The 25,982-nt window shown below is 40.8% G+C and overlaps 2 protein-coding genes across 2 annotated transcripts in view; both read right to left on the bottom strand.

The window, feature by feature from the left end:
• Window positions 1-799: 799 nt before the first annotated feature.
• MUSTN1 (musculoskeletal, embryonic nuclear protein 1) lies at window positions 800-4,422 on the bottom strand. Its single transcript, XM_054281095.1, has 3 exons — window positions 4,152-4,422; window positions 1,318-1,438; window positions 800-1,120 (listed from the first exon to the last, which is right to left on the bottom strand). Exons 1-3 carry the CDS (start codon window positions 4,158-4,160, stop codon window positions 1,014-1,016), a joined length of 237 nt encoding a protein of 78 aa, XP_054137070.1. The 5' UTR covers window positions 4,161-4,422; the 3' UTR covers window positions 800-1,013.
• A 2,372-nt stretch (window positions 4,423-6,794) lies between these two features.
• Window positions 6,795-25,982, bottom strand: part of STIMATE (STIM activating enhancer) — a 34,972-nt gene continuing 15,784 nt past the window's right edge. The window contains exons 2-8 of the mRNA XM_054281094.1: window positions 23,996-24,044; window positions 22,113-22,208; window positions 19,903-20,024; window positions 13,501-13,613; window positions 12,536-12,613; window positions 11,636-11,785; window positions 6,795-10,778 (exon numbers count right to left, since the gene is read on the bottom strand). Coding sequence (XP_054137069.1) covers window positions 10,662-10,778; window positions 11,636-11,785; window positions 12,536-12,613; window positions 13,501-13,613; window positions 19,903-20,024; window positions 22,113-22,208; window positions 23,996-24,044 — 725 coding nt within the window. The 3' untranslated portion in view covers window positions 6,795-10,661. The remainder of the gene's footprint in view (window positions 10,779-11,635; window positions 11,786-12,535; window positions 12,614-13,500; window positions 13,614-19,902; window positions 20,025-22,112; window positions 22,209-23,995; window positions 24,045-25,982) is intronic.

Below are 25,982 nucleotides of genomic sequence, written 5' to 3' on the forward strand. Positions count from 1 at the left end.
TGGGTTCTCATGTCCACGGTAAGGCAGGACATGGCGGCTGGGTCTGGCACTCCACTTCTCCTTAGATCCAATGGGACAGGAGGAAAAAGCCACTGGGGAATGAGCTGAAATCCTTCCCTCGATGCTGGGACACTCTGAGAGCCGGCCCTCTGTCATCACAGCTGAGCTGCATGAAGGGAAATCATGGCATTGCTGCCCGGAAGGGTGTGAGGGGAGAGATATGGGGGAGAACTGTGAGGGAAACTGTGAGGGGAGAGTCATGAGCGGCAAACCGCGAGGGCAACTGTGAGGAAAGAGCCGTGAGGGGAGAGCCATGAGCGGGAACTGTAGGGGGAGAGCCGTGAGGTGGAAGCTGTGAAGGGAGAGCCATGAGCGGGAACTGCGAGGGGAGCGCCGTGAGGGGAAGCCGTGAGGGGAATTGTGAGGAGCGCCGTGAGGGGAAGCCGTGAGGGAAGAGCCATGAGGGGAACTGTGGGGAGCGCCGTGAGGGGAAGCCGGGAGGGGAGAGCCACCAGCCTGTGCCATGCCGCCACCCTGAGGGCCCTCGCCAAGGTGCCGCTGTAAGCAACACAGATCTGGGCGAAGTCTCCAGGTTTCTGTGCTGCCCCTTTGATCAGCTCCTCCACAGATCCCCTGGTGTGAAGAAATTACACTGATACTGTGTCATCGGGGTATTTTTTCCTTGCATTTGACAGACAAAACCATCGCCTGTAGTGCTAAAGTGCCCACGGAATTAATCTGAGCCCCAAGTGAAATGAGTCACCACAGTGTGCCAAGCTGAGTCCAACAACCTTTTTTATTAAACAATTATAGCAAACATTATCCAATATATAGAAAGAAAGCATGTAATAAAAATGAACATGGAATTTTACTCTTTGACATGAGTATATTCACTACTTAAGGACTTACAGTAGAAATTAGCTACTTCAGTCTACAGTGACTTTAGTGCAAGGAACAGAAATTTTGAAAAATGTCACAACAATCATTTTGGTGAGTCACGTCCAGCTCCACCGTCAGCCAAAGACGCTCTTGGCTGGCTCATCCTTCGGTTTCTCAAAGACTGTTTCACCCCCTGTCCGAGCCCCGCTGAATACGGAAGGTGCTGCGGAGCCCATTTGTTCTTAGAAAAGAAAACCAGGAGAGACAATCAGTGAAATACCACCTGAATTCAAGGGAGTCAAATTAGTGCTGCTGAAATACATATATACATTTGATAAATACTTCACTTGTCCACCAGATGAGGAACCCTTTTACTTGAAAAGGGCAATTAAGTCAATGTTTTACTCTGCTTAATTGCTTACAGTCGAGGAGACTTACCACACTGCCTCATCACTTGGTAGGTTTTAGATTTAATTTCCTGGTTTTTGGCAAGGTTTCCTCTGGCTCCTTTGAGGTCTTCTTCCTTCACTGGAGGACGCTTCTTTTTCACAGGGGCTGGCTAAGAAACAGACCCACACATCAGTATTTTGTTTTCAAAGCACAGGGAACAAAGCTGCCTCCACCCAAAGGCTATAACATACAGAGTTGCTAACACAACATTTCACCTATTTCAGTTCTGAAATTACATACTCAACTATTTCAGATCTTCCCATAATCACAATTTCACTGCCCTTCCCAAAATCAGCTACCATTCTTACTGCTCTGAAATTGTCTTTTTATTGTACAGCCTTTGAAAGAGCAATGAAAGAGCAACTTAATTAAAAAAAAAAATCTTAGATTTTCTCTGTCCACCCGTACCTGTTTATTCTGCAAGTACTGATTGGTAATTCAAGAACTTGTCCAATATTTGGAAAGGAAAAATCACTTAATTACTAAATTTGGCTTGTGTCTACTTACTAATTCTTTGGGAAACTGGTCAGAGAGATTCCAAATCTGGACTTGGCTTAAGTTCAAATAAACACGACCCATGGTTGATCATCTTAAATTTAAGGAACAAAAGGATCTGAGCACTCAACAGGGCTCTCTACTGAACACATCTGAAGCCCTGGACTTGGAACCCAAAGAAGGAGAAGGAAACCTAATACAGAAACAGATGCATCATCAGGCAGTGCACTGCTAAAGCCAAGTACTAATCTGTTCACAGTTTATTCCACTACAAGGAAACAGGGATAACATTGCTTCATCAGCCTACCCCATCTTTAAATTACTGCCCAGTCAGACACAACCCCACTCTGCAGCAGCCAACACCATAAGCATTCCTCCATCAGTTTATTATTTCATGGATGGATTTTCAATGTCCCACCAGGCAGCCCTCATGGCAAGATTCAGGGGCACAGGGATATGATTGAGAGGAATAGAAGACCCCCACACTCGAACTCTAATAGATTTGCACACTGAAAGATCAACAACAAACTTCTCTGACCATCACTACATACACAGGGCTTCTGGTATTTGGGTTCTGGCACTGGTGGAGCCACTCAGGCACTGTCTGTGAGGCTAAAAGCAGTTGTGGAGGGAAACAAATCCCTCAAGGCCTACAGATGGCTGGAGCAGCAAGTTCCAGGGAGCCTGCAGAGACAGTGCCTGCATGGCTGGCTCCTGGATGGGTGGGCTGGCTCCACTGGAGCCTTCAGCACGACTTCTGCCTGCTGCAAATTCCTGGGAACGCTCAGAATAGCTCACTGTCAATGCCACTCACATGTGTTGTGGGAAACAAAACATTTATGAGATCTCTGGGGAAAACACTCATGAGTAGCCAAAGCAAGCGAGGGGAAAGGGTGTCAGCAAACCCTTTAAAATTCACAACACCTCGTGCATGGTTGTTCAGCTGGTGAACCAAACATCCCCACAGCCAGGAGTCACCTGTCCTTCTGGAATGACAACTGGCACATGATGGGAACAGTCCCTCATGCCCATGGCACGCTCCACAGGCAGCCAACCCAGGAAGGGAAAAAGCCCCTTGCTTTAAGAGCAATGTGAAATCTGCAAAGATCCTTCACCCATTATTGGTAACAGACACTAACTGTGAGGCTTCTACCCACTGGGACAAGGGAATTCCTGGGGACAGGGTGAGGAAAGGTGGCTCTTGGCATGCACAAAGATACAGCCAGGCTGACCAGAGCTCTTGAATGTCACCCAGTTATTTTAAAATAAACCGTCTCATGCTTCGATCGCAGAGGATTTTCCAGCAGGACAGTTGCTGTGGATTAGTCGGTCTCAGCTGAAGAGCAAAGCTGGTGCACAGAGAGGTTACGGTGAGCCCTGGCCAGCAGCTGCCACTGCCACAGCCCCACCACTGCTAACTGCTGCCAGAATTTCTGAGCAGAGGTTGCCAGGAGCCATTCCTGGCACGGGAGTGGAGCCTGTGCTTTATCTCCTCCTGTCACAAGACAGAAAGTGCTACTTTACAAGACATACAACTGGGTTTTAAGTACGATTTTCTTTGGAGTAAAGAAAATCAGCTGAACTAAGTTACTCTCTATGGCTGAAGAACTGTGCTCTCCTACTCTCTCTGTGCTCCTACTCTCCATCACACCACTCCTGTAAAACTCATGCTGAGGAGAGCTCTGCCAGGCACACACAGCTTGTGATGCAAATGTAACATTTACCTGAAACCTCACCATTTCTGAGCTCGTTTCAAGAGCACTTCGAAACACTGATTATTGGGGCATGCATTACAGACAAACTATTACTTATAAAATTAATATAAAAGTATTCATTTTAAACAAAATTTCAGTCTCAAATATCTTATCCTAACAGTTAGAATTTTCAGTCCCACTCTTTTCTCCTGCATGTTAATGCACTAAGCTTTACATACTGACATTTCAGCACAGCCACCTCTTTGCAAAACAGAATTTCAGAATCACTGTCTGAGAAAGTGTGTTAGAAAGGCAGAGATTCCTCCATCTGTGAAACATCCCAACGCAGGGCAGGGGAAAGGATTTTCCCCTTTCTACACAAATAAAAATATTTAAGGTAAACCAGAACATTTTAAAGCTAAATTAATTAACCACGTAGAGAGCAGCTGCTTTCCTTCCTAAGTAAGCACTTGTTAAAATATTTTAATCACACAAGTCACAGAGCAGTAAAGCTGAATTCACTGGCTAATGGGAGGAACTCGCTAATAAGCTTTTCCAAGCACAGCATCCAAACCAGCAGCAGGTTTGCCAGGCGCTGCTCCGAGGGCTGGCAGCGCACAGATGTCCCCGTACCTGTGACATAACTGCGGTGCTCTCTCGCTGAAATCCCTCCCAGGTCGTTCCCGACGTTGATTAAATCCAGCCCGTGAGCTCTGCGAGCGCCTGTTGTTTTCCTGAACTTATATAGAGCATCCGAGTGAAGTCAGGGGCTGGCTCATGTTCCCGCAGCAGCGCGGGATGATTCGGGTCGGGCAGGCTGTTGTTGTCCGAGGTTTATTCCTGGCGATGACTCGGGCGTGCAGCATTCACCGGGCCGGGCTGACGGGGGCAGCTGCGGCAGCGGGGAACCCGGGTCCCGCCAAAAATCTTCCCGGGGAGTCCGCTGGGGATCTATTTATAGCTTTAAAAGGCAAAATCTTGTTATGGACACAAAATTGACTCTGAACTCTCTTGGGGGAGGGAGGGGAAAAAAAAGAGTGGGCATTGCTTTCCCAGCATAACCAAAATATGTGTTCTCTAAAGATGATACAAACCTGAAGTCCAAAGCATAGCTGTGCCCTGAATCACTCGAGCACAGGGATCTTTAACAGGAGAGTGTTTCATGTCTTTTGGAGAGCTAATAAAGTAGGTATGGTTTTACCCTTACAGCTCTATCTCTGATCGTGCTCCAGTGCTGGCTCTTACACAACTGAGAGAGTAAAATCACCTTCTACTTCCAGCACTATCAGCAAGTTTAACCATTTCACCCACATCTGTACAGGAATAGCTTACTCAGACACGGATAAACTCGGTGTTCCCCACTGTACTTGCTGACAGCAGGAAACCCTTTCTCAGAACTTTTAATATTTGTTCTCTAAACAATTTTTTAATTAAGTAAAGCCCTGCCATCTCTGAGCATGAGTTCTATTTTTCAATACTGGGAGAGGTTTGAGTAGGAGAATGCTTCCCTTTTGGTTTTTTATATGAAATCTTTACATAAATCAAAAAAAATCAGCTTCTGTGACTGCACTCAACACCTACAAAGAACCAAGACTCCAGCCAGGTGGGTTAATGTGAGAAGGGCAGGTATAGCAGACCTCCAAACACCTTCCACTAGAGAGATCAACTGCTGTAGTGGTAGAAATCTGCCCTAGCCTTTCCTCAGGCTCTGCCAGTGCTTTTAGGGTACAGAGAAGCACAAGAGTAACAAAAATTTGTTTTTTACTATGAAAATGACATCAAACCACAGCTCCAGTGCTGTACGAGCAGGACTGTGGGATCTGTTGGCTATGAACTATTGCCCAGGCCTCCCAATGCCCAAACTGCCTTTAAGCTGAACTCTTTCCAGGCCTGAGATCTTCTCCTTTATTGGGGGAATTATTTGTAGGCTAAAATGCAGCTTGGATGTTACGCCCTTAGCTATTCCCTAGCTTGATTTTCTATTTTAAACCCATGTCTTAGTAACCAGAGGAAGCATTTCTGCAGAGCAGCAGTGCCCTTAGTAGGCCAACAAAAGAGAAAAATAAAACATTGACCTTAGAAAAAACAGATTTTTTTTCTATTGTACAAAGCAAGAGTTCTCTACTAAGACGTTTCTCTACAGCCCCACAAGCGTCACTATTCTATTATGACAGCAAAATAACATTCTGCGTGTTTAAAGCAAATATTTAGAATTCAGGACACTGAACTATTATTTTCCCTTCAGCTTTCAAAATTGGTTCACTTAATTGGTACTGCATATTCCTCACTCAAAAGCAACAGAGTTGTGCTTTCATAGCAATTTAATCTATACAAACAAAATCAAACCACTCATACCCTGCTTGCCATTTGGGGCAGGTGAAGTGCTTAGAGAGGCAGGCAGCACATCCTGGGGTTTCTAGAACATCCCCAAAGCCTGGAGAGTTCTGTTCTCTTCAATTCCATTTTCTAAACCAGCACAAACATATTCTTGCATAGATTATGGACTATTTTTCCTCACAAAGAACCCAGCCTAAATCAACAGTTACTTAATTTTTAGAGTAGAAATCCTGTTCACCTGGTTGAGGTCCTTGATATCTGCTACATGGGACATGAATGGCAATGGAAAAAGATGGCTCATTTATCCAACAGTAGCTATTAAAAATACAAGCTGTAATCTTCCACTGCAATAGGAATTGTGGAAAACTCCTTTCCTGGAGGAATGGTTCCAACTAAAATATGGCAATGACCATAGAGAATTAAGTGAATGTACACATGGCTGCCACTGTGGTCTCCAAATGTCAGGGAAGATTTGAATTCTCCAGGAAAGTGCTAACAACCTCTCAGGGGGCTGACACTTTAGGTAGAGTGAAGATTGTACTCTGAATTCCCTGAATGGGTGCAGTGGGTGTGGGGCTGCTTGGATGTGGCACGTGGAAAGTATGAAAATAGTAGGGAAATGTCACAGAGGAGTTACAGAGGCAGAGTTGGGTCCATCCTGTTCAGTTCCTAAAAAAGCCTTCCTCAGGAAATGGATCTGAGAGGAGCCTGCAAGGATTCTTAAACTTGTAAACAAAATTTGCAACTTAAGAACAATGGCTCTTCCCAATCAAATGGGACTTGCCATTAACATAAATAAATATACTGAAATTAAAATCAACAGGATGCACAATTAGAGCTGAAGTTAAACTCAAGTAGCAGAATCTGCTTCCCAGGAGAGGACACCACAGACACTGAAACACAGGCACTTTGAAACAGAACAAGTATAAAACAAGTGTACAAATCTGTAATAAGTCAGACTTTATTGTAAACCATTATAATGTAATTACATCAGATACCCTTAAAAGTTTAAGGTAACACCACTGATTAAACAATATGGTCCAAACAGAGGGCAGCAGAATACAGCTGTTGGTTTTGCTCACATTGGCTATACTCTGAATTTACTTACAAACAAACCCCACATTCAGTTTGAGACGGATACCCACACAAGACAAAAACACCTACAAAAGAGTCCCTTTTTTAAAGATACTGCAGTTTTACTTTGTAAAACCATAGTAGTCATTTTCAGTAATTGAACTGGAAACTTCACCTAAAAAAGTTTGCACGCCTATGCTGTAGATGTACTCTGACTTGGTGTGGCTGAATTTATTAGCTTTCACTACTGGTTTCTCCTGTAAAAAGCACAGCAAAGTTGCAAACACGGGTTAGTCAAGCACAGTGGCAGAGATTCCTTGTGATGCTCAGCTCTGAGCAGAGCGGGAGAGCCCAGGCCCCCCTCCCCAGGCCCGGCAGGGGTCAGAGCAGACACCTGCCCGAGGGGATCACTTTGCATTGCTCTAATTTGCAACTCAGTTTCTGAGTTTTCCCTGAAGAAAAGCTATAGTACATTTTAGTTAGTAACATTAACAGACAGCATTCACCTACTTAAAGTAAGACAAGGGGACCTGAACATATTGAAGCCAGAACTTGGAAACCACATACTAGACAACACCAGTGTTTTAAGTTTATGCAGATGTGTCACAGGTCAGATACTAGGAACAGTTAATGTATTTAGGTTGACCACTCGTGGTAAATTCCATCTCCACCAATATTTGTGTCTCTTCTCTAAGTTATAATCCCTTCCTCTTACTTTGGCATTCACTACATAGCTTATTTTCATTTAACAGAGTCCTATTTTCTAAGCACAGCCTGAATTAAACCTTTGCTATGAGTTGTCCTGAAGTACATTTGCCAGGCAGAAATCAGAGTGACAGCTGGAGGATAATGCAAACATGGTGTTGCAATCTCACACTGGATCAACTCTTTATGAAAAGTCCATTTCAGACTGTAGTGCCAATACATCTTAACAAGGGGTAAGACACAGTGAAGCACTAAGCACACACTCCCAGCTCACACATGCAAGCCTGTCAGACAAAAGGACTTGTCCTACTCATAATTACTGCACAAATTCCAATTTTTACCTTACAGAGAGGAAAATGGCTAATTTTACATTTTCCATCTCTTTCACAATAGTAACAAAGAATGTATAGAAAAAACAGCCAGATTTTGTTATTTACCTAAAATTCTGAATACAATTATTATCTTAGTAGAGAATTTAATTTTTTTCCCTCTAAAGGTTGCTCCTCCTGTTACTACTGTGTATTTAAAATACTTCTGTGTCTTTGGATCATAGTGCTTTACTACATCATCTTGCTAGGCATATCTAGATCTCACAAGAAGAGACATTTAAGCACTTAAGACATGAGAAATTAGGCATTCAGAACCTTTTCTGTAACCACCTTCAAGAAACTGCTCCGTAGCGCTTCATACTGTTTTGTACTTGGTCAATAAGCTTGAGGTCTGCTCAAAAGAAATATTTTTACATGATTAAGGCCATAATTTTATACTGACACATCACAGACTAAACATGAGACTAGAATCATTTTGATAATTGAAGTAACTGGAGGAGGGAAAAGGAAGATAAGATGCAAGCTGGCACAGTTAAATTTGTGTGCGCTGCTCAGTTATCTCAGCTGGCGAGGACAGCCATGCTCTGCACTGGGACGTAGCACATGTTCAATAGCTTTAGTTTACTATCTGAAACAGAACAAATCCTATGCTAAAAAAATAAATGCTGACAATTGTGACAAGAGCCAGTCCTAGCTCTTAAATCCCTTTGGAAAAGTGAGCTGTAGGAGACTATTGTGTTGATGAATTCCTTGAAGGACTGTGCTTTTGGAGATATGCGCCTGCCCAGTGGTCAATAGTCAAGAGAAGATGGAGTGATACAATCAATAAAAAACCCCACACCCCCCAACCCAGAGGCAACACTGATTAGGGACATTTCCCCATCCCCACCCCCCATGTCAAAAGAACTCAGGTAAGCTTCCACTGTCATTAGTCTCTAGATTTAGTCTAAAGTACTGTAACTTATTGCAGTTCTTACGTTTCAGTGCACAGTAACAAAGGTCAGTGGCTCAACTAAAACCTCGGGTCTGGTAAATGTCCCTTGGAGCTGGCTGGACACCCTGAGGTGTCAGAGCATCATGTCCCCTCGGCAGCCACCAGGAAAAGGGATGCTGGAATAATGAAAGTAAGCACGGGAGTGCACAGTTCAGTATTTACTAAGGCCCAGTTAAGTGGTCTGGATAATAAATCACATTAAGACCTAGTAAATCTATAGAAAAATGTAAAAAATCTTAAAAAGTTCTGAGGAGTTTTCCAATGAAACTGGTTTAAGGCTTGGAATTTTTCTGGTGTCCATATACTACAACAGATTTGCATTCAAGGTCTGTTGTCACCTCTTTGACACATCGCCTTGTCCTGCACAAGGTTTAGCTAAGCAAGGAAAGCTGTCAGAAACAATCATTTAGAAAATATGCAAAGCAAAAGGATATCACTGAAAACATGTCTGCTAGGTTTCAGATCACCACGTGCTCTCAATTATCAGAAGAGACACTGAAAATCCCAGAAATGCTGTGGTAACAACTGCACTCCACCCCTCGGGGCTGTTCTTTTACTATTGAAGGATAATGAGACTTTATGGAAAATAAATAGGAGAAATTTTGTTGTTGCTGTTAAGCACATTAAGTAGAAGATTGCTTTTCCAACAAAAAACGAGGGACAGAATTGTATTTGCAATATTGTAGCACAACTGCTATAATCAGATCACAGTCCTGTACTGCAGGCCCTATAATAGGAAAAGAATCAGAAATGTTCCATCTCTTTTGGGTCATTTGAGATGTATGCACAAGAGAATTCCAGAAAAAGAAATAATTAGAGTACCCATAGATACTCATTTCACAAATAACTTATCACAATGGATTTTTGTTATACACTAAAGTGCACCTTTGTCAAATATGCAAACACCACCTCCTACTGAAAAAGGTATTTTCAAATTATGTGGTCAAGAGCACACATAGGACTGCATTTTTTAGTGATATTTGGTGACTTCAGCAGTGACAGAGAGCTTTTCCCTTTGCAATCCCTTTGTCTTAAATCAGGAGACAAGGATAAATAAGATTTTCACTACAAATCTTTTGACCTGTTCTGCACAAAAAAGGGAACGGTACCCATTTCTCTGATAAAGAGAATCTTTAAATACAACTGTATGAAAATATAACTTAAATATAAAATAGTCAGATAGATTTGAGAAGACTTGGAAAAAAATCTTTGTTTCACCTATTAGTTCCATAGGTACCCGGTAGCAAGTAAACATTTGTACTTAAAAAAATAATGTTAAGTTACAGCTTGTAACTATAAACTATTCTGCTCTAGGAATTATGCTGCAAAAGCCAGTTTTAGTAATAAAACACACTCCTTTAACTTAGTCAACTCTGATGCCTTTTTGAGAACTCCATACACTGTCCCATCAGTAACTGAAAGTGAAAGATTCTGTATCTGTTCGCTCTGATCTTCTCTGACACCTCCCACACGAATCCTTAGTGACTCGTCCATTTCCCACACATGATGAGGAGAATTCCTGCATAACTGGTCAGTGTGTTTGTAGTGCAACTGAGCTGGAAGTCTTCCAACTGCTTTGCCTTCTGTTGGTAGACCTTGCTTCTAAGTCAGTTTGTATGAAAAGGGAGATGCAATTGCAACATTAAACCCCACTGACAGAACTTTTTGCCATGAAACCTGCGAGTCCACAGGCCAAGGAATGTGTCATACAGGCAGACCAAAGCGATGCTTCTTCTTCTTGATGGGCTTCAAGCTGGTCAGTCTGCGCAGGTCCTCCTCAGCATCCGACTCCTCCATCTCATCATCTGCTGAAATAAGGATCTAAAAACAAATAACAGCTTCTGAGCACATGGAGCAGTCACATCCTTCTTTCTACTTTTAAATTTTACTTTTTTATGCTTGCAAAGCACCTTATTATTTGCTCAGGAAAGAGCTTAGAACACAATTAGGATTTACTGCCACATCATTGCAGATACTATCAGAAACCAACAGTAAGTTTTGCAGAAGGATGGATGCATATTAATCTCACTATAGCCCACTGACTCTGAACCCAAAGAGTGATGCCAGAACAGTGGAAGCACCTTGAGAGAACATTTAAGGTCTTGACCCACACTGGTAACAAGGCAGTCACATTACCTGGCAAATCCCATATAAATAGCACTGTTTACCTCACAGAAAAGTTACATTAACTTACTAAAGCTAAACCGACTCACCTTCAAATAAACCACCCATCTTTCAGCTGAACTAAAAACTGCTCACTAAATGTAATTTAGAATAACGTTATGCTAAGGCAGCTATGTAAATAATTCTCAAAAATCAGGTCAGTTGCCTCCACCAGCTCCCTCTCACTTTAAGCTATTAACCTCTCTTTGTATTAGAATTGTCTATTAGTTTTGTATTCCCTGTAAGGTTTTTTTTAGAAGCACTTGCAGCACAGCTTAGCCATGGTATTTACATATATTATTGTGTCTTCCTGCCCATCTGCAAGGAAATTACCTGCCAGAGTGGTACAATTTGACTTTTTCCTTAACTGGTTCTCAACTGCCAATGCCAGGAGCTACTGCTAGAGGTACACGCTCAGCAATCAAACCTAAACTGACAGTGCTACAATGAAATCAGTATCAGGAGGGATGAACTGAATTGATATTGTATTAATTGCAATAATTAACTCCACATACTTCTGACTCTGACTCCTCATGCGATGCTGCTCTCCTGTATCGGACTTTACTTCCATTTCTTGAATCTTGTCCTGCTTCCTTTTCTTCAAGTTTAGCTTTTGTCTTCCCTTTCTTCATAAGGAAATTATCTACTACCCAGAACATTAACGCCTGTTAAAAAGAAGGGGAAAGCAACAGTTCAGCTTTCTTCAGAGCAGAAGGAAGGTCCAAATACTGACAAAATGAACTTGAAAATAATTCTGAATTGGCCAAAAGCTAAATCTTGTGTAGGCACAGTGTCACATATCTTATTACACCTTTCAGGAATGCTTTAGAACCCAGCTACTTTATGCCTTTGTGGAAGAGAAGAAAATCAGAGAAGTGGTGACTATTCAGTGATTGTACATTAACTCTTCATGTAGCAATGCTTTACCAGCAGGTGAAGCATTACATGCAAGGACACCCTCTGTCTCTGGCTCTAATCCCTAAATCCCTGATTGCTGCAAGAGTGTACTTTGGGAAGGATGACTGCACACTTGCCCTTTTCCTCTGCTCCACCACAGCCAGCTGCTATTAGCTATGGTCAGACACAGGATACTTCACAGGATGTCTGTCCTTAGACCAACTGCTTCCTGAAGCAAATTTCACTGTAATTGTATAATCTCTGTGTCAGTCAATCTACTGAAGTCATCAGGCCAAAGGGGTCTATGAGACATTTCTGCCCCTCTCCTGAACCTGGTTCTTTAGCTCCATATGGATTTCCAGCTTTAATCTACATAACCGGACAATTTACCCATTCTTTAGCAGCCCTTAAATTAACTTAAGCAGCAAGGTACAGAATGTTTTAAGGACTAATGTTAATTAATGAGCACATGACAGAAGGATATCCAAGTAAACATCTCAGAAGTGAGTGGTACTAACGTTAACAAAGAAGGGAACTATCAGCATGACGATTGCCAGCTCCAGCTGGGGGTTCTCTATGGGGTTCAATAAAGCCACCTGTGGAAAGAAAAGGACTGGGTTCAGCTCACAGCACTATGTGCACACAAATGGCTTAGGCCAGCTCATGTACCAGCTAATGTGACAGAAATAACGCAGGTGAACCAAAAAAGGGCAGCTTTGAGAAAAGCAAAGTATTTAGGACAGCTCATAAATTACCACAGATAAGTAAGTGGGGCTGACAAGAAACTTATCTCTGTCATTTTTGTTTACAGAAGTCTGAGGAGCTGCCTTAGAATCATCTTGAACATTTTAGAGCCACTCCCAAGGAACATGTAGAACCATCTTTAGGAAATTTAAACAGAGCAGAGTTTTACAAAATACACAGTAAGGAGAACAGAGTTCCTGAAGTAGCCAGGGCACACAACAGAGCTAACTGGCTTTAATGGGTAATATCAGCACCACTTTGAATATCTGGTTGCACAGAGTCCATCAAAATAAAGGTTAATCCAGTCAGCACCAGTGGATTCCACAAATCCACTACGAATTTCTAAAAGTCTACACTTAAAACCTATCAACAAGGTCAGGCAAAGAAAATTCTTCAAAATACTACAAGAAAAAAATAGCTGTAGGCAAGAATTAGAGTTAAGAAAAGAAAGAACCACTGAGTAGTTTCAAGGGTACTTTAGACATGGAGATAGAATTAAATTTTGGATATTTCAGTTTACAAAAAAACCTTCCAAATACAATATGATATTCCTGGTAATGGATAAAGGTCTCATTAGCAGTATCCCAATTAAACTAAAGAACATAACACTTCTACAGAGTTAATTAGCAATGAGTGTAGACAATCATGATGCTTGAGCCAAACCAATAAACACAGCTGGAAGTCTTTACAGCTTCCACCTGAAATTCACTTGTCTGTAAAATGCTGTAAAAACACCAACCTCTTTCCACTGAGGTATAAGCAGCACTATGATGATGATGGTTTTCTCAAATGTCATAATCATTATGTACAGAGCACACTGGCCCATCCAAGCACTGCACTGCAGGGGGTCACCTGCAAGAAAGAAGAAAGGTTCAATGTATGCATAGGTTTGATTTACTTCATAGTAAACATCTTAAAAAAGCAGTATTGGAAGAGACAGCAGGGCAGCTAAATCCTCCAGAAGTGCCTTCTCCAATTCCTTCAGCGCTGCTCCTTCCCCTCCCTCTGCATCACCCCAGCTTTCAAAAAGTACCAGAAACTGAATCTAACAGGACTTTGTCCCATCCAGCAGTACCTGTGATATGCTCATACTGTTTCATATAATCTGATGAAAGCAAGATAGATAAACTGTCACTGTGTTTCTCCTCATATTGTTAATTTTTGATCCTGAATCATGACATATTAAGTGTCTTAAAGCGGAAAATTTGAGGGAAACATGGCTGGGGAAAACACATTTTCCTTCAGTCTAAGTAGAACTTAGATTTCCACCATTGTCTCTAGGCTACCTTAAAGATATTTTTCATCTCTACAAAGTGAGTTACCATAAGTAACCAATTGAAGGTGCAAGAGCTGCTATAAAAAATTAAGCTGAATAAAAAATTAGGATCATATTGTAGCTCCAATGTGAAAGGATGCAGCAGGTGCACTCAACAGAGTGAAAACCTGAGTGCATGAAGTTATCTGCCAGGACAGAAAGAAGACCACAAATATTTGAACAGGAAAACTTAAGCACACAATTAGACTCTTTGAAAGAAGGCAGAGAAAGAAAAAGAAGACAAAAAAAGGGAAAAAAGAGGATTGGTAAGCATAACAAGCTTTGCAGGTGAGTTTGAAGCTGCACTTCATCAGAAAACAAAAGCAAGCTCTGGAGAGGGGTGACAGATTTTTAGTCTTTGCAGCAGCCTCTGCAATCTCATCAAAGGCAGCTCCAAACTCTTGGCCTGGGGATGAATAATGTGCAATGGAAAATCAGATGCCTTTATGTGTTTGTAATGCATAATGGACAGTTGCTGCTTCCTTTTCTGGAACACTCCTGAAAGGCTTTCAGTATTAATGCTTGGTAATACTCTGAGACTGAGGCTTTGCTGCTGAAATGCTACACAGAGAAACTGAAAATCACACTGGAGTCCAAAACAACAAATACTTCCTAAACAAGTTTTACAGGATGAATTTCTGATCAACACTCAACAGTCTGAGAGGAAAGCAATTAAAATGCTCAAGTTTCACAATTAAATATTGCAGTTGCAGCTTCTCTTGTAAAAACCCAAAGAGTTAGAATTTTAAAGGGAAAACATCAGTAAGTCAAAGTCAAGCAACTGTGATTCTTCTGAAGATACAAGGCCTGAATTAGGTTTGAGAATTACATTTTAGCAATTAATTTCTATACTCCCCATTTTTATTAGCATTCTCTAGTTTTTCTCACTAATTAGCAAATATTAAAAAAATAATCTAGCTTTAGCTATAGCCCTACTATTGAAATGAACAGTTTATTCCAATCTCTTTTCCAATACTTATTTCATTCCTAACAGCAAAGACAGTGAAAACAATTTTTCATCTTTTGCAACTCTCAGGAGATTTTGTACATGCAAAAACTGTGAAACTCCATATTAAAAGTGCTGTGCACTCTCACCAATGAATGTTTTGTTCCACAATGTTTTTGTGGGGAGTGGTGCTGGTTTCTTTGGGGTTTTATTTTGGTACATGACTGAAATTAGAAGTTGTATATATTAAATTCTGCTTGAGGATTTTTTGTGTGCACCTACAAAATTATCTCTCAGCTATAGCTACAAGTGGGGACAACAGAGATGATGCCTACTTTGAATTTAGCAAGTCTTTTGACAGTGTCCCAGTAGTATCCTTAAAGAAAGGTGGGAAGATACAATTCTGATATGAGGGAAAAGAAGCTTTCACAGTGAGAGTGGTTAAATCTACTGGAGTAGGTTGCTTACATAAAGGGGTTCTTAAATCCTAAACCATGGAGAAATTAAAAACTGACTGGACCATGCCCTGAACAACCCATTTCAGCTTTGAAGTTAATTCTGCTTTGAGCAAGAGGTTGGATTATATGGAATTTTTTCTATGGTTTTATAAGCCATGAAATTCAAGTTAATAACATCACCACATCCAGAAGGTGCTCCAAAGAGCACCTTCAGACATTTGGACATTCAGAGGTTCTGTACACAAACCCAAATTAGAACTTTAATGTTAATGTTGAAGCCATAAAGCTCTAATTTAATTTCTAAAGTCTCTTACAGTCATCTCTTGAATGAATTGAATTCTGATTTTACACTTGTGATGTATAAAATAGTCCAGCAAATTACTGGAAATCTTGCTAGTGTAAGAAAAACAAATAAAGAATGAAACTGAAAAATTTTTAATTGTCTGCAGTGACAACTGCAGCAGCATTTTTGGAAAATGCTGGGCAATGCCAAATTAGTCTATACCGGTATCTGCCACTGCCATCAGGTGCTTTGTAGAAGTATGTTTAGAAAAGTTCTTGAACCCAATACCTGTTATTCCTCTACCTGTAACTTCCTTCTGTTCTTCAGATCCTGAAAATTTTTTCTTAAGAAAATGCCAACTCACAGCACTACTCCAAAATAAATTTTAAATAGTTTTGAAGGCAGTGCTAGCTACCCCACATGGCTGTAAGTAAGCTGCTCTGCAAGGGGCAAATGAAGAGCTGGAGGAAAAAGATGCATCAAATACAATTTCTGAGCTCTGCCATGGAGAGGCAAAGCCAAGGAAAGAGGCCACAGCACAATTCAGTTGCCAGTGGAGTTCATAATCACCAGGAGGGATTTATCACCTGTCCCCTACTTGCAGCAGCTAAAGTAGCTCAAGACAAGAAGGGAAGGAGAACGCAGGGAACATTCTTTTCAGTACAGATCATGACTGATTTTCTCCTCTTTACACACTCAAATATATTAACACATTCTGTACTTCTATTAAAATCCAACTGCTAAAGTAATGAATCTGAGAATATAAAACCATAGATATGAAGAGAGATCCAATAAAACTAAAAATTCTGATGTAAAAAAGCCCTTGAGGGAGCGTCTTGGCCCTTTGTTCATAAATCAGACTGCAGTGCTGTTTTGCTGTACAAACAGCCACCATTTATAAATGCTGATATTTTGGTATCCATTCCTTCCTTAAGGCATTTATGCTTAAAAACTATCCTCCATATAAAGAAGAGGCTTTTAAAACCAGCAGGACACTGCTATTTTTGTGACAGCTTCAAGTAATGAATCACCAGGGATCAAGTAATAGAGCTAAGAAGGGAAATGAGCTCACAGTGAGAACTAACTTGAGACAAATGATTATTTAGGCTCTAGAAACACAAACATCACTCAGTCACAAGAAGAGACCTGCCTGGGGGTGGAAGGAGGGCTCCTGTTTGTTTTCCCATATTTACAAACAAACTGAAATCACACTGATCTCCAAGCTGAGCACTTGACTCTAGTACTCCAGATAAAATGCTCCAAGACTCTGATACTCTTCAGTGACCCATGGGGTGGAGAAGAGAGGAAATGTGTGGAGAAGAGAAGGCTCCAGGGTGACCTTATTGCAGCATTTCAGCACCTGAGGGGGCTCCAGAAGAGCTGGAGAGGGACTGTGGAAAAGGCTGTGGAGCAAGAGGACAAGGGGGAATGGCTGCCCAATGCCAGAGGGCAGGAATGGATGGGATATTGGGAATTAGGAATTGTTCCCTGGGAGGCACAGGGTGCCCAGAGAAGCTGTGGCTGCCCCTGGATCCCTGGAATGCCCTGGAAGGCTGGACAGGGCTTGAAGCCACCTGGGATAGTGGAAGGTGCCCCTGTCCATGGCAGGGGGTAGAATAAAATGGGCTTTGAGTTCTCCTACAAACCAAACCACTCTGTGATTCTATGCTACACCTTCCACACTTAACTTTAAAATCCCAAGTTCTAAACACACTTGCAACCCCACTGAACTGCATTTTAGCCCCCTCTTTTACCCTACTTTATTTTAAAAAAATCTTACAAAAAATAACAGTGTTCTTTGGGTCAAACTGAAAAACATTAAATAAACTGGCGATAGGAGGGTTTTCACTTCAGGAACACCAGGGACACTTAAAACAAGATGACAGCAAATGATCCAATGCAACTTGTCCTTTTAGATGGGATTTCTTACAGAGGGTCTACCCTTACTGCACCTACTTAGTTTTAGCCAAAACTAATAACTTTGCATCTGTTCTCGAATTCTCTTTGTACCAGAAGCCTCTCCCACATGATTAATGGAAATGCAGATTTGCAATATGCTTTAAAACAGTCCTGACAATGACTCCAGCTTGATTAAAAACCTAACACACTAAGGGCAGGACAGCACATTAATAAAGATGCAGAAAAGAAAGTTAGTGACTAATTAAACGATCTGATACCAGAGAGAACAACTAACAAAAGAAGGCTTATGTAATTTCATAAATCACTTATACACACACAGAGGAGAATACTCAATAAACAGGGTCAGGTGTTTCAGATCTCCTAATTCAAAGTGACAACACTGGAGCAGCCACAGACCATCTCCAAAGCACTACACAAGCTCATCTGTTGATTTTAAGAGCTTAATTACTGCAGTCAGAAATGCCTCATAACTAAAATAGACCTGGGTTCATTTTGAAAGTCAGTAAGAAATAGAGAAATTTCAGGGGAGTGAATATTCTCCCCACATCTCCCCACCCACAGACTGCTTACTGTTGAAAGAACAACATATTACACACACAAAAAAATCAAAATGTTATTAGGGAGAAATAAAATCTAACATCTGACACGATTACAAATACCCACCTATAACTATAATAGATACACTTTTTTTTCCCCTCTAAGTGGAAACTCAAGTTTATATGGGCTGAAAGCTGCTCCAACATCTTCAAATGGCTTCAAGCCAAACCAACAATCAGAAAATGGGGCTCTGGGCAAGAGGTCTCACCTCCTTCCTTGCCCCTTTGCCTTCCCTGGGCATTGGTGCTTAGCTAATCCCTCAGAGACACAAGTCTGGGACTAATCTGGAGGAACTATTTACTTTTCTTACATCTAGTGAATTTTTGATGGTTTAGCTCTCAATTCCCTCAAGAGTCACATATGCACCAGTCCAAGGAAAAGACTGGAAATACTGGACTGAGGCATGTGGGATAAAAGCAGACAAGCAGTGTTGTGGCTGTGCAGATTTAAACAGCTTAAGTGGCCATAAACTGCACCCTAAAAGATACACATTAAATCTCCATAAATCTAACATGCCCTGATGGCATAGGCAGTTATTTCTAAGTTGCTTGTTATCATATCTAAACCTCTGACATTAAAGCAAATAGCAATTAATGTTATTTGATTGCAAACTTCTCAAGCTTTTAAAGTGCTCCAATTTCATAAGGCCTTTACTTATTCTTAGTTCTGTCAGCTGCTTAGGATCATTAAAACCAAAGAAATCTACAAAACCAAAATCCTACCAGTAATAATTATAAAACTGCTGTGAAAGCTCCTAATTTGTTAGGCAAACATTTTTAACTTTCTTCAACTTCTTCCTCCCCCAAACCACTGGGGTTGTTGTTTTTCTCTCTGATGAAGAGCCACAGCTCTCTTATAAGGCAACATCTCCTCCCACTCCTGTCTCAAGGAGCTGCAAATGTGATTTCTAGCATGTACACAAAAATTTCATTTTCAGCAATCTGAGAATAACAGACTGAACAAAATTAAATGCTGATGTTAAGAATGTGTGAGACTCAACTGCAGCTGCAAATCCACAACTTCTGCACATCAGTGGACTTCTGAGTAACGGAAGATAAACTCTGCAACTTCACCTGGAAGTGATTTCACAGTCTGTCCCTCACACATTTTTCACCAGAGACACAGAGCCTACATGCACAAGCTCCAGTGATCATTACTTGAGGAGCAGCATAGATCATCTTGCATTTCCTTCTCTGAAGGGATGTGGCTGCTCAAAGAGGGCTGGCAGAACTCTTGGTCTGTATCTTCAGACAGTGGCACGTGGTTCAGTGAAAGCTTTACCAGGAAATGACCTTCCAGAAATCATTTCTTTAGAAGTGTTTCAGAGTAAATTTATCATCCTGGTATTTTTTCTGTGAGATTAGTCAATGTCATCATTTGTTGAATCACTCCTTAAAAAGGTAAAAATTCAAGCAGTCATTCCAAACTCAGTGAATGCTCAGAGACTTGCTGAGCTTTCTAAGACACAAGGTGAATACTGAGATTAAGAATTTAAGAGAACCCTCATGACAAGTGAAATACTGAAATGACTCTACTACAATTTTAGGATGAGTTAACCACCTGCTGAAATACTCTGGGATTCTACCCTGAGAATCACTTCAGTGCCAGAGCAGGACATTTACCATATTCCCCAAAGCGAAGGGACTCCCACTGCTGCCACTCCACGATGCTGCTGACAGCTCGGATCCCGATGTAGATCAGCAGCATCCCTAAGGTGGCATCCAGCAAGAAGTTGATAAGGTATCTGAAAAGAAAGACAAAAACCCAAGGAGTCAGGGTCTATTTTCTACGGGTTTGGGGTATTTTAACACCATGATTGAGAAAAGATCTGCAAGTATGTTGAGAAGCCAGAGTACTGAGAACAATCATTTACCCACTTTTGTAATTACACTGAGTGCCTATATTTTAAATAGTTTTAGCAGTCTCAATATTTTTTTCCTGTCCTTAAAGATCCCCAAACTTTCTAAAAATAGTCATTTTCGAATAACTGTTCACCAAATCTGAGCTTTAATTAACGTTGCATTAGTCAAACATGAAAATCAAGGCTGTGTCTGCAGAGAACAGCAGCAATCCAATTCTGCACGAGTCCCGCTGAGGCCACAAGAGGCTGCTGTAAGCCCGCAGCAGGAAGGCAGCAGCAGCGGGAGGAGCAGGGAAATCAGAGGTGCCAGCACCTACTCCACAGCCAGAGAGGGCTCCCGGCCCCAGGGATGCCCGGGATTCCCCACAACACCGAGATTTTCCAGCACACCAGGCTCACCCCAGGATGCATCCTTAACCTGCCCACAGGACCTGCTGTGCTGCTGCCAGGCAAGCCTGCACCCACCTTCAAACTTAGGGATATTTTTCCTAAGATAGATTTTGGTTAATGCTGTGTGGTATTTTTTCTGCTATCAAGAACCTGCACCCTTGTCTGAGAAATTTTTCAGCTCTACACTGTAATTTCAGTTATTCTGAGAAACACTGAATAATCTCACTCTCTTACTTGTGTCATGTTACACTCAGATTAAAAGTAGGATTTGAAAATAAAGATATGTAAATGCAGGAGAGACTTGTCTTGCACGTCTTTATTTTGCCTAACAAAATGCTTTGTGTTATTTTTAATAAACAAAGTTATTTTTAATTTAAAATACTGTAATACACTATTGTGCCTTAGCTTTAAACACTGACAATTTCTGACATGCTTTTGTTACCTCACTTGAATACATACTTTTGAGTTATAAAAATTGAATGAAAGTAATTTGCATCTGCCAGTTTTTAAACCTTTCAGGAAATTCTTAAAGCTATAAGCAAGGAAAATCCTACAATGATGCCTGGTATTGTTGAAACTGTCATAACTCAAATTGTACAGTTCATGTGCTAAAATAGATGCATTTTGCCTAACAGAATGCTTTGTGGGGGGAAGAGAAAAGCAGTGTTCTTGCACATTTCTACCATGTAGGAGCACAGAAGGAACCAAGGAGGAATAAGGAATAAGAACTGGCTTGTGCAGCAACACAAGCATGTTCCTTGAGCTGTGTCTCTCCTTTGTTTACCCAAGAACAACAAGCGAGCAGATGCCATGGAAAGGAACTGGATTGGCTCTAAAAGGCAAATTACTGGGCTTTTAAAAGTAATTTCACAGCTTTCACTACCAGCAATGTGTAAGCTACTTTGAGCATGAGCCTTATCAAGGACAAACCCAAACAATTCCCATTTGCTTCAGGAGCTCCTGTAAAGAGCCTGTCGGGGTCTTAGTCATAAAATCTTCAGGTTTAATACACTACAGAGAAATGCTTATCTGTTTAGTCACACTGCTCCAAGCGTGACATTGCAGAATTAATTTCTGTACTAACTGCCTGCCTACCAAGCAAGATTTCCCATTTTTAACAAAATGAAAATAATACTACAACATAGGTTTAAGAAGCAAATACAAACACAAATGATTTTTGCTAAATAACCCTGAAAGCAACCTCACTTTGTATTACAGCCTTGCTTTACTACAGTGAACTCCACTGGATATTCATTTTCTTTGCTCCCAGCACCTTCAGTGAACAAACCTGAACTGCAATGGGCATCCCAAGTCTCCATTCATTCACTGGAGAGGGACAAGTAGCAAGGCTTTGCCCTTTGGGTTTAAAATAGCTACACACAGCCCAGACCCTTGCCAGCCATGAACTTAAAGAGAAGAATCCTGACCCTTGATTAACTAAGTTTAAACCACAGGTTTTTAAAGTGACTGATTTTTACATGAAAACTCTCTTCTCAGCTTTATCTTGCCTTACTAACCACATACACCAACTCCGCCCCAGAACTTCCATAAAGGCCAGTTATTCCAAAATTAAACACTCACAGTGAACAGGGGTCTTCTTCTGTCAGGCCTGATAAATAGACATTTGCAAAGTGGATGAACAACATCCCTATGGCTTGCTTGGAAGTATCTAAAAACCTATGTAAAGTAAAAACAGTTTTTAAGACACACAAAACTGCTTACAACACAGCCAGACATTGCAAATTCATGCTAATTAAAACTCCATCTCTATTACTATTTTTTTTCTCCAAATGAGAACACCAGAATGCCAAAAGTATCATAGTATTTAGTTCTTTTTAAACAATGTTTCATTTTAAATTTTGCCCCTATTTTTTCTAACAATAACCCAAATCATATTAACTTGAAACCTACCACTGTAAACACAAAGTCTGTGGATATCCTCTTGGTATCATGTGCATGATCCAAGAGCTAATCCTGACTAACTCCAGCTAAGTCTTTAATAACCTCCTGGAAACAATAAGTATCCCAGCCCTGACAGGTATTTTGGACCTTTTATGTTTATGCATTTTTAGCAAGCTTCTGGCACAGACAAAAATAAAATCCTCATCATGTGCTTGTAGGCGAACAACTTAACAGTGACTAATGAGTCCTTTATCTGCAGTATTTCATTTAAAAGCCAGCATATTTTTCACCTGGAAGCATGAAGTGGTTTCACTGAATTTTATCTACAGTGCAGAGCTTAGAATACACTGCAAAAGAATTCCAACCTTGACAGTATTATCTCCAAAGCAGATAATAAAGTCAGAGAGAAAAGTGTTTGTTACTCAAGGGGAAAATATAAACCCCCCCTTAAACAGTGATTGAGTAATGACTCCAGCCCTTAGCATTCTTTTTTCATCAACCTTTACATAAAACCAAAACTTTCAGTGGATGTTTCATTAAATGTAAAACACAAGAATCATAATAAGCATTCTGCAGGCAAGAGTGTGTTTGTATTATTCAGAAAAACAACCATTTTGCCTGTTGTTTGTATGTCTAAAAAGATCTAAACACCCCAACAGACCCAAATGACATTTTATGCCTGAATTCATCTACCCTCCCTGATAACTGTCTTGAACTTCAATCTCTTCATTCACTGCATGACACAGAGAGCTGAGTGCTGGAGATGAGGCAGGAAGCCAGTGAGTTACATATCTAATCAGTGCACTCTGCTATAAATAACAATACTTGAGTCCCAGAACAAGATCCTTTGCTTAAAAATTAAGGGCTATCAGTGCACTTGTCAGAATTTCAGGATGAGGTAGACTGTAGTACACAATGATTTTGTACTTCTTTTTTCAATAAAATAAAAGTCAGTGTTAGTTTTGAGAAGCAGTTTTATATGAGGGGAATTTAAACCACTGAAGTCTCAAACAAGTGGAATGGCAGCCTAACACTTACACACCAGTCTCAAAATTGGTACAGTTTAGGCTGGCATTGCTGCAAGGAACTTTTAAAGTGTAGTAAACACAAACACACTTTTTATATCTTGCATTTTTTATAGTTGATGTACTTGTATTTTTGATCATGCTGTTCTCTATTTTATACATAGCAGGATACCAAGAAAACATGGAATTTTATTTGAGCCCAGCTGAGATCTCCCTCTAAGCTTATGCAAGTTTGTAGATATTCAGATACATCTTAGGGCTGCTCTAATTTTCTGTCTTTAGAAAGAAGCACAAATTGAAGCTTTATGCCTAAGTGCACATCTCTACAGATTCCTGGAAGTGTTCAGTAAGAAGTGACCACCCAGGAAACACACAGGAGGTAGCCTGACTCAAGTACTTTGGTATCTTTTTTGGTTCCTCACTGACAGTTACCAATATCTTGTCATTATTTTAATCATCAGACACTAACATAATCCCTTCAATTTCTACAACGTGCAAGAAGGAAAGAAGTTAAGAATAAAGCATGCAGAAACTTACCATATCCTCCAGGGACGTCTTTCATGCTTTGGTTCTCTGAAGCGTTTCACTAGGGAGAAAAAAAACATAATTGAAGACAATCAGCAACTTCCAAAGCAACAAAAATATAGAAAAGTGAAAGCAAATAGACTTGCAGAAATGTTACAGCCGTCAATGAAATGCATCTTTTGCTACTGCACTTCGTCATATCAAACTCCAAGGATCCATTTTCAAAGAAACTCCCTTCTGCCACCTCTCAGTTCCTAGAGCTGCATTCTCTGACTGCCAATATCCCTCACATGAAACAATAATCCACATGTGACCACCACTCCCCATTGGCCTGAGCTTTTATGTCTGCCCATCCAGAAAATTTAATTTCCAACAATAAAGCAGGTATTAGAAAGAGCCGTTTCTTTTCCTCACTGGAGACCCAAACCCAAATTGGAAAGTATTCTCATAACTTGGGGCAGTTCATAATATCAGAATGCAATCAAGTGAATCAGTAGCAGGACAAATACATTCTCTGACAACCTGTCTCTATTTTGTTGGCAAACTGAATTACAGAAGGAAAGAAGGACAGATTTTTTTTTAGTCTGATAATCCCTTCACAGAAAGGCAGACAATTGTTAACATGCTGGAAACAAAATAAATCAGTATTAAAATAATGACAGCTATACACAAAGGCAAGCAAGTAGCTAAGTTTGTCTATTGTAGTTTCATTGCAGTTTATTATAGAAACTGCTTGGGCATCTGACAGAAAGCTCCTCTCTTACCCTGCCCAGTTACCTCCATGTACTTCCACCCCATCCCTGGTCCATCTGGAAGGACTCCTGAAGAACAAGTGTGGAAAACAGAGGGACAAAGGCACAAAAGCAGTTGCTGGTGTGCAAACAGTGGCTGGTCCATATATTTGCGCTGTCTGGTCTGAAGTTTGCTCCATCTTTTTAGGAAATTCCATTTCTAATTCCTGAAACAGAAAACCTTTTTCCTGCTGGGAACACACAGCCAAGGGTCGGAGCTGGGGCAGCCTCACCTCTGTCAGATCTGGCCTCGTATCCTAACACAGATTTATTCTTTGTTACAGCTGCAAGATACTAAATTCTTACACATCCCAAAGAAGACAAACACAACAAGTTAATGCAAAACCCTTCCACTAGGAATGGGGTTTACATAGCTGTTTTGTTTCCATCTGCCCAAATTTCAGTACCACTCATCAGTTTTTTCAACATAAGTTCTTGAAAAACAATTACTTAGGCTCTTACTTCAGAAATGATCTCTCAAAAAATATCCTTGATTCTCCTCCACCCGTTCAAATTGCAGATATTCTGGTTCAAGAGGCACAATCTGAGGCACACATTGCAGGTGCAGTCAGGCAAAATATCAACAGGTATTTAAACCTGTTTCTCCAGGTATTAGTGATGAGTTTCAGCTTGAGAGGATGCTCTGTGTACATCATGCTTACCCAGCTTACAAGCCTTTAAACCACATTCTGGTTTCTGAACTGATCTTAACTTTTTCACAAGTAAGGTAATTCCCCCCAAGTAACTGTCCTCATAAAACAATTAAATAGATCACCTCCAAGGTGGAGGGGCAGCACTTTCAGGGAACACCAGGCTGCCAACCTGTCACCTCACTGTCACTGCTTCTGACACCAGAGAGAAACTGTTCCAACCCCATGAGAAGCTAAAAAGTGACAAGACAAAAAGACTGTACATTTACACCAAAGATAAAGTTGTAATAGCAACATTTGCCAGCAGTTTTCCCTGTGAACAGCATGACATAAATACAAAACTTCTGTTAAAAATGAGCAACACTCAGCCAAGTTAACCAGTTTGTTATTTATGACAAGTCCTCCCCAGTCACACTATGGATTACTTTAATTAGTGGCACTTTTGTGTAACAACAAAGCATCACAAAACAAATGCAAGAAACAGAAGTTTCAACTTACTGTGGAGTTAGTGCAAGATGCTTTTCTGCAGACAAAATGGCAATAAACTGCTACGGTGTG

This window comes from Melozone crissalis, unplaced genomic scaffold, assembly GCF_028551555.1.
Source record: "Melozone crissalis strain CALT ecotype California unplaced genomic scaffold, PUWL_Pcris_2 ptg000029l_1, whole genome shotgun sequence".
NCBI classification, from domain to species: Eukaryota; Metazoa; Chordata; class Aves; order Passeriformes; family Passerellidae; genus Melozone; species Melozone crissalis.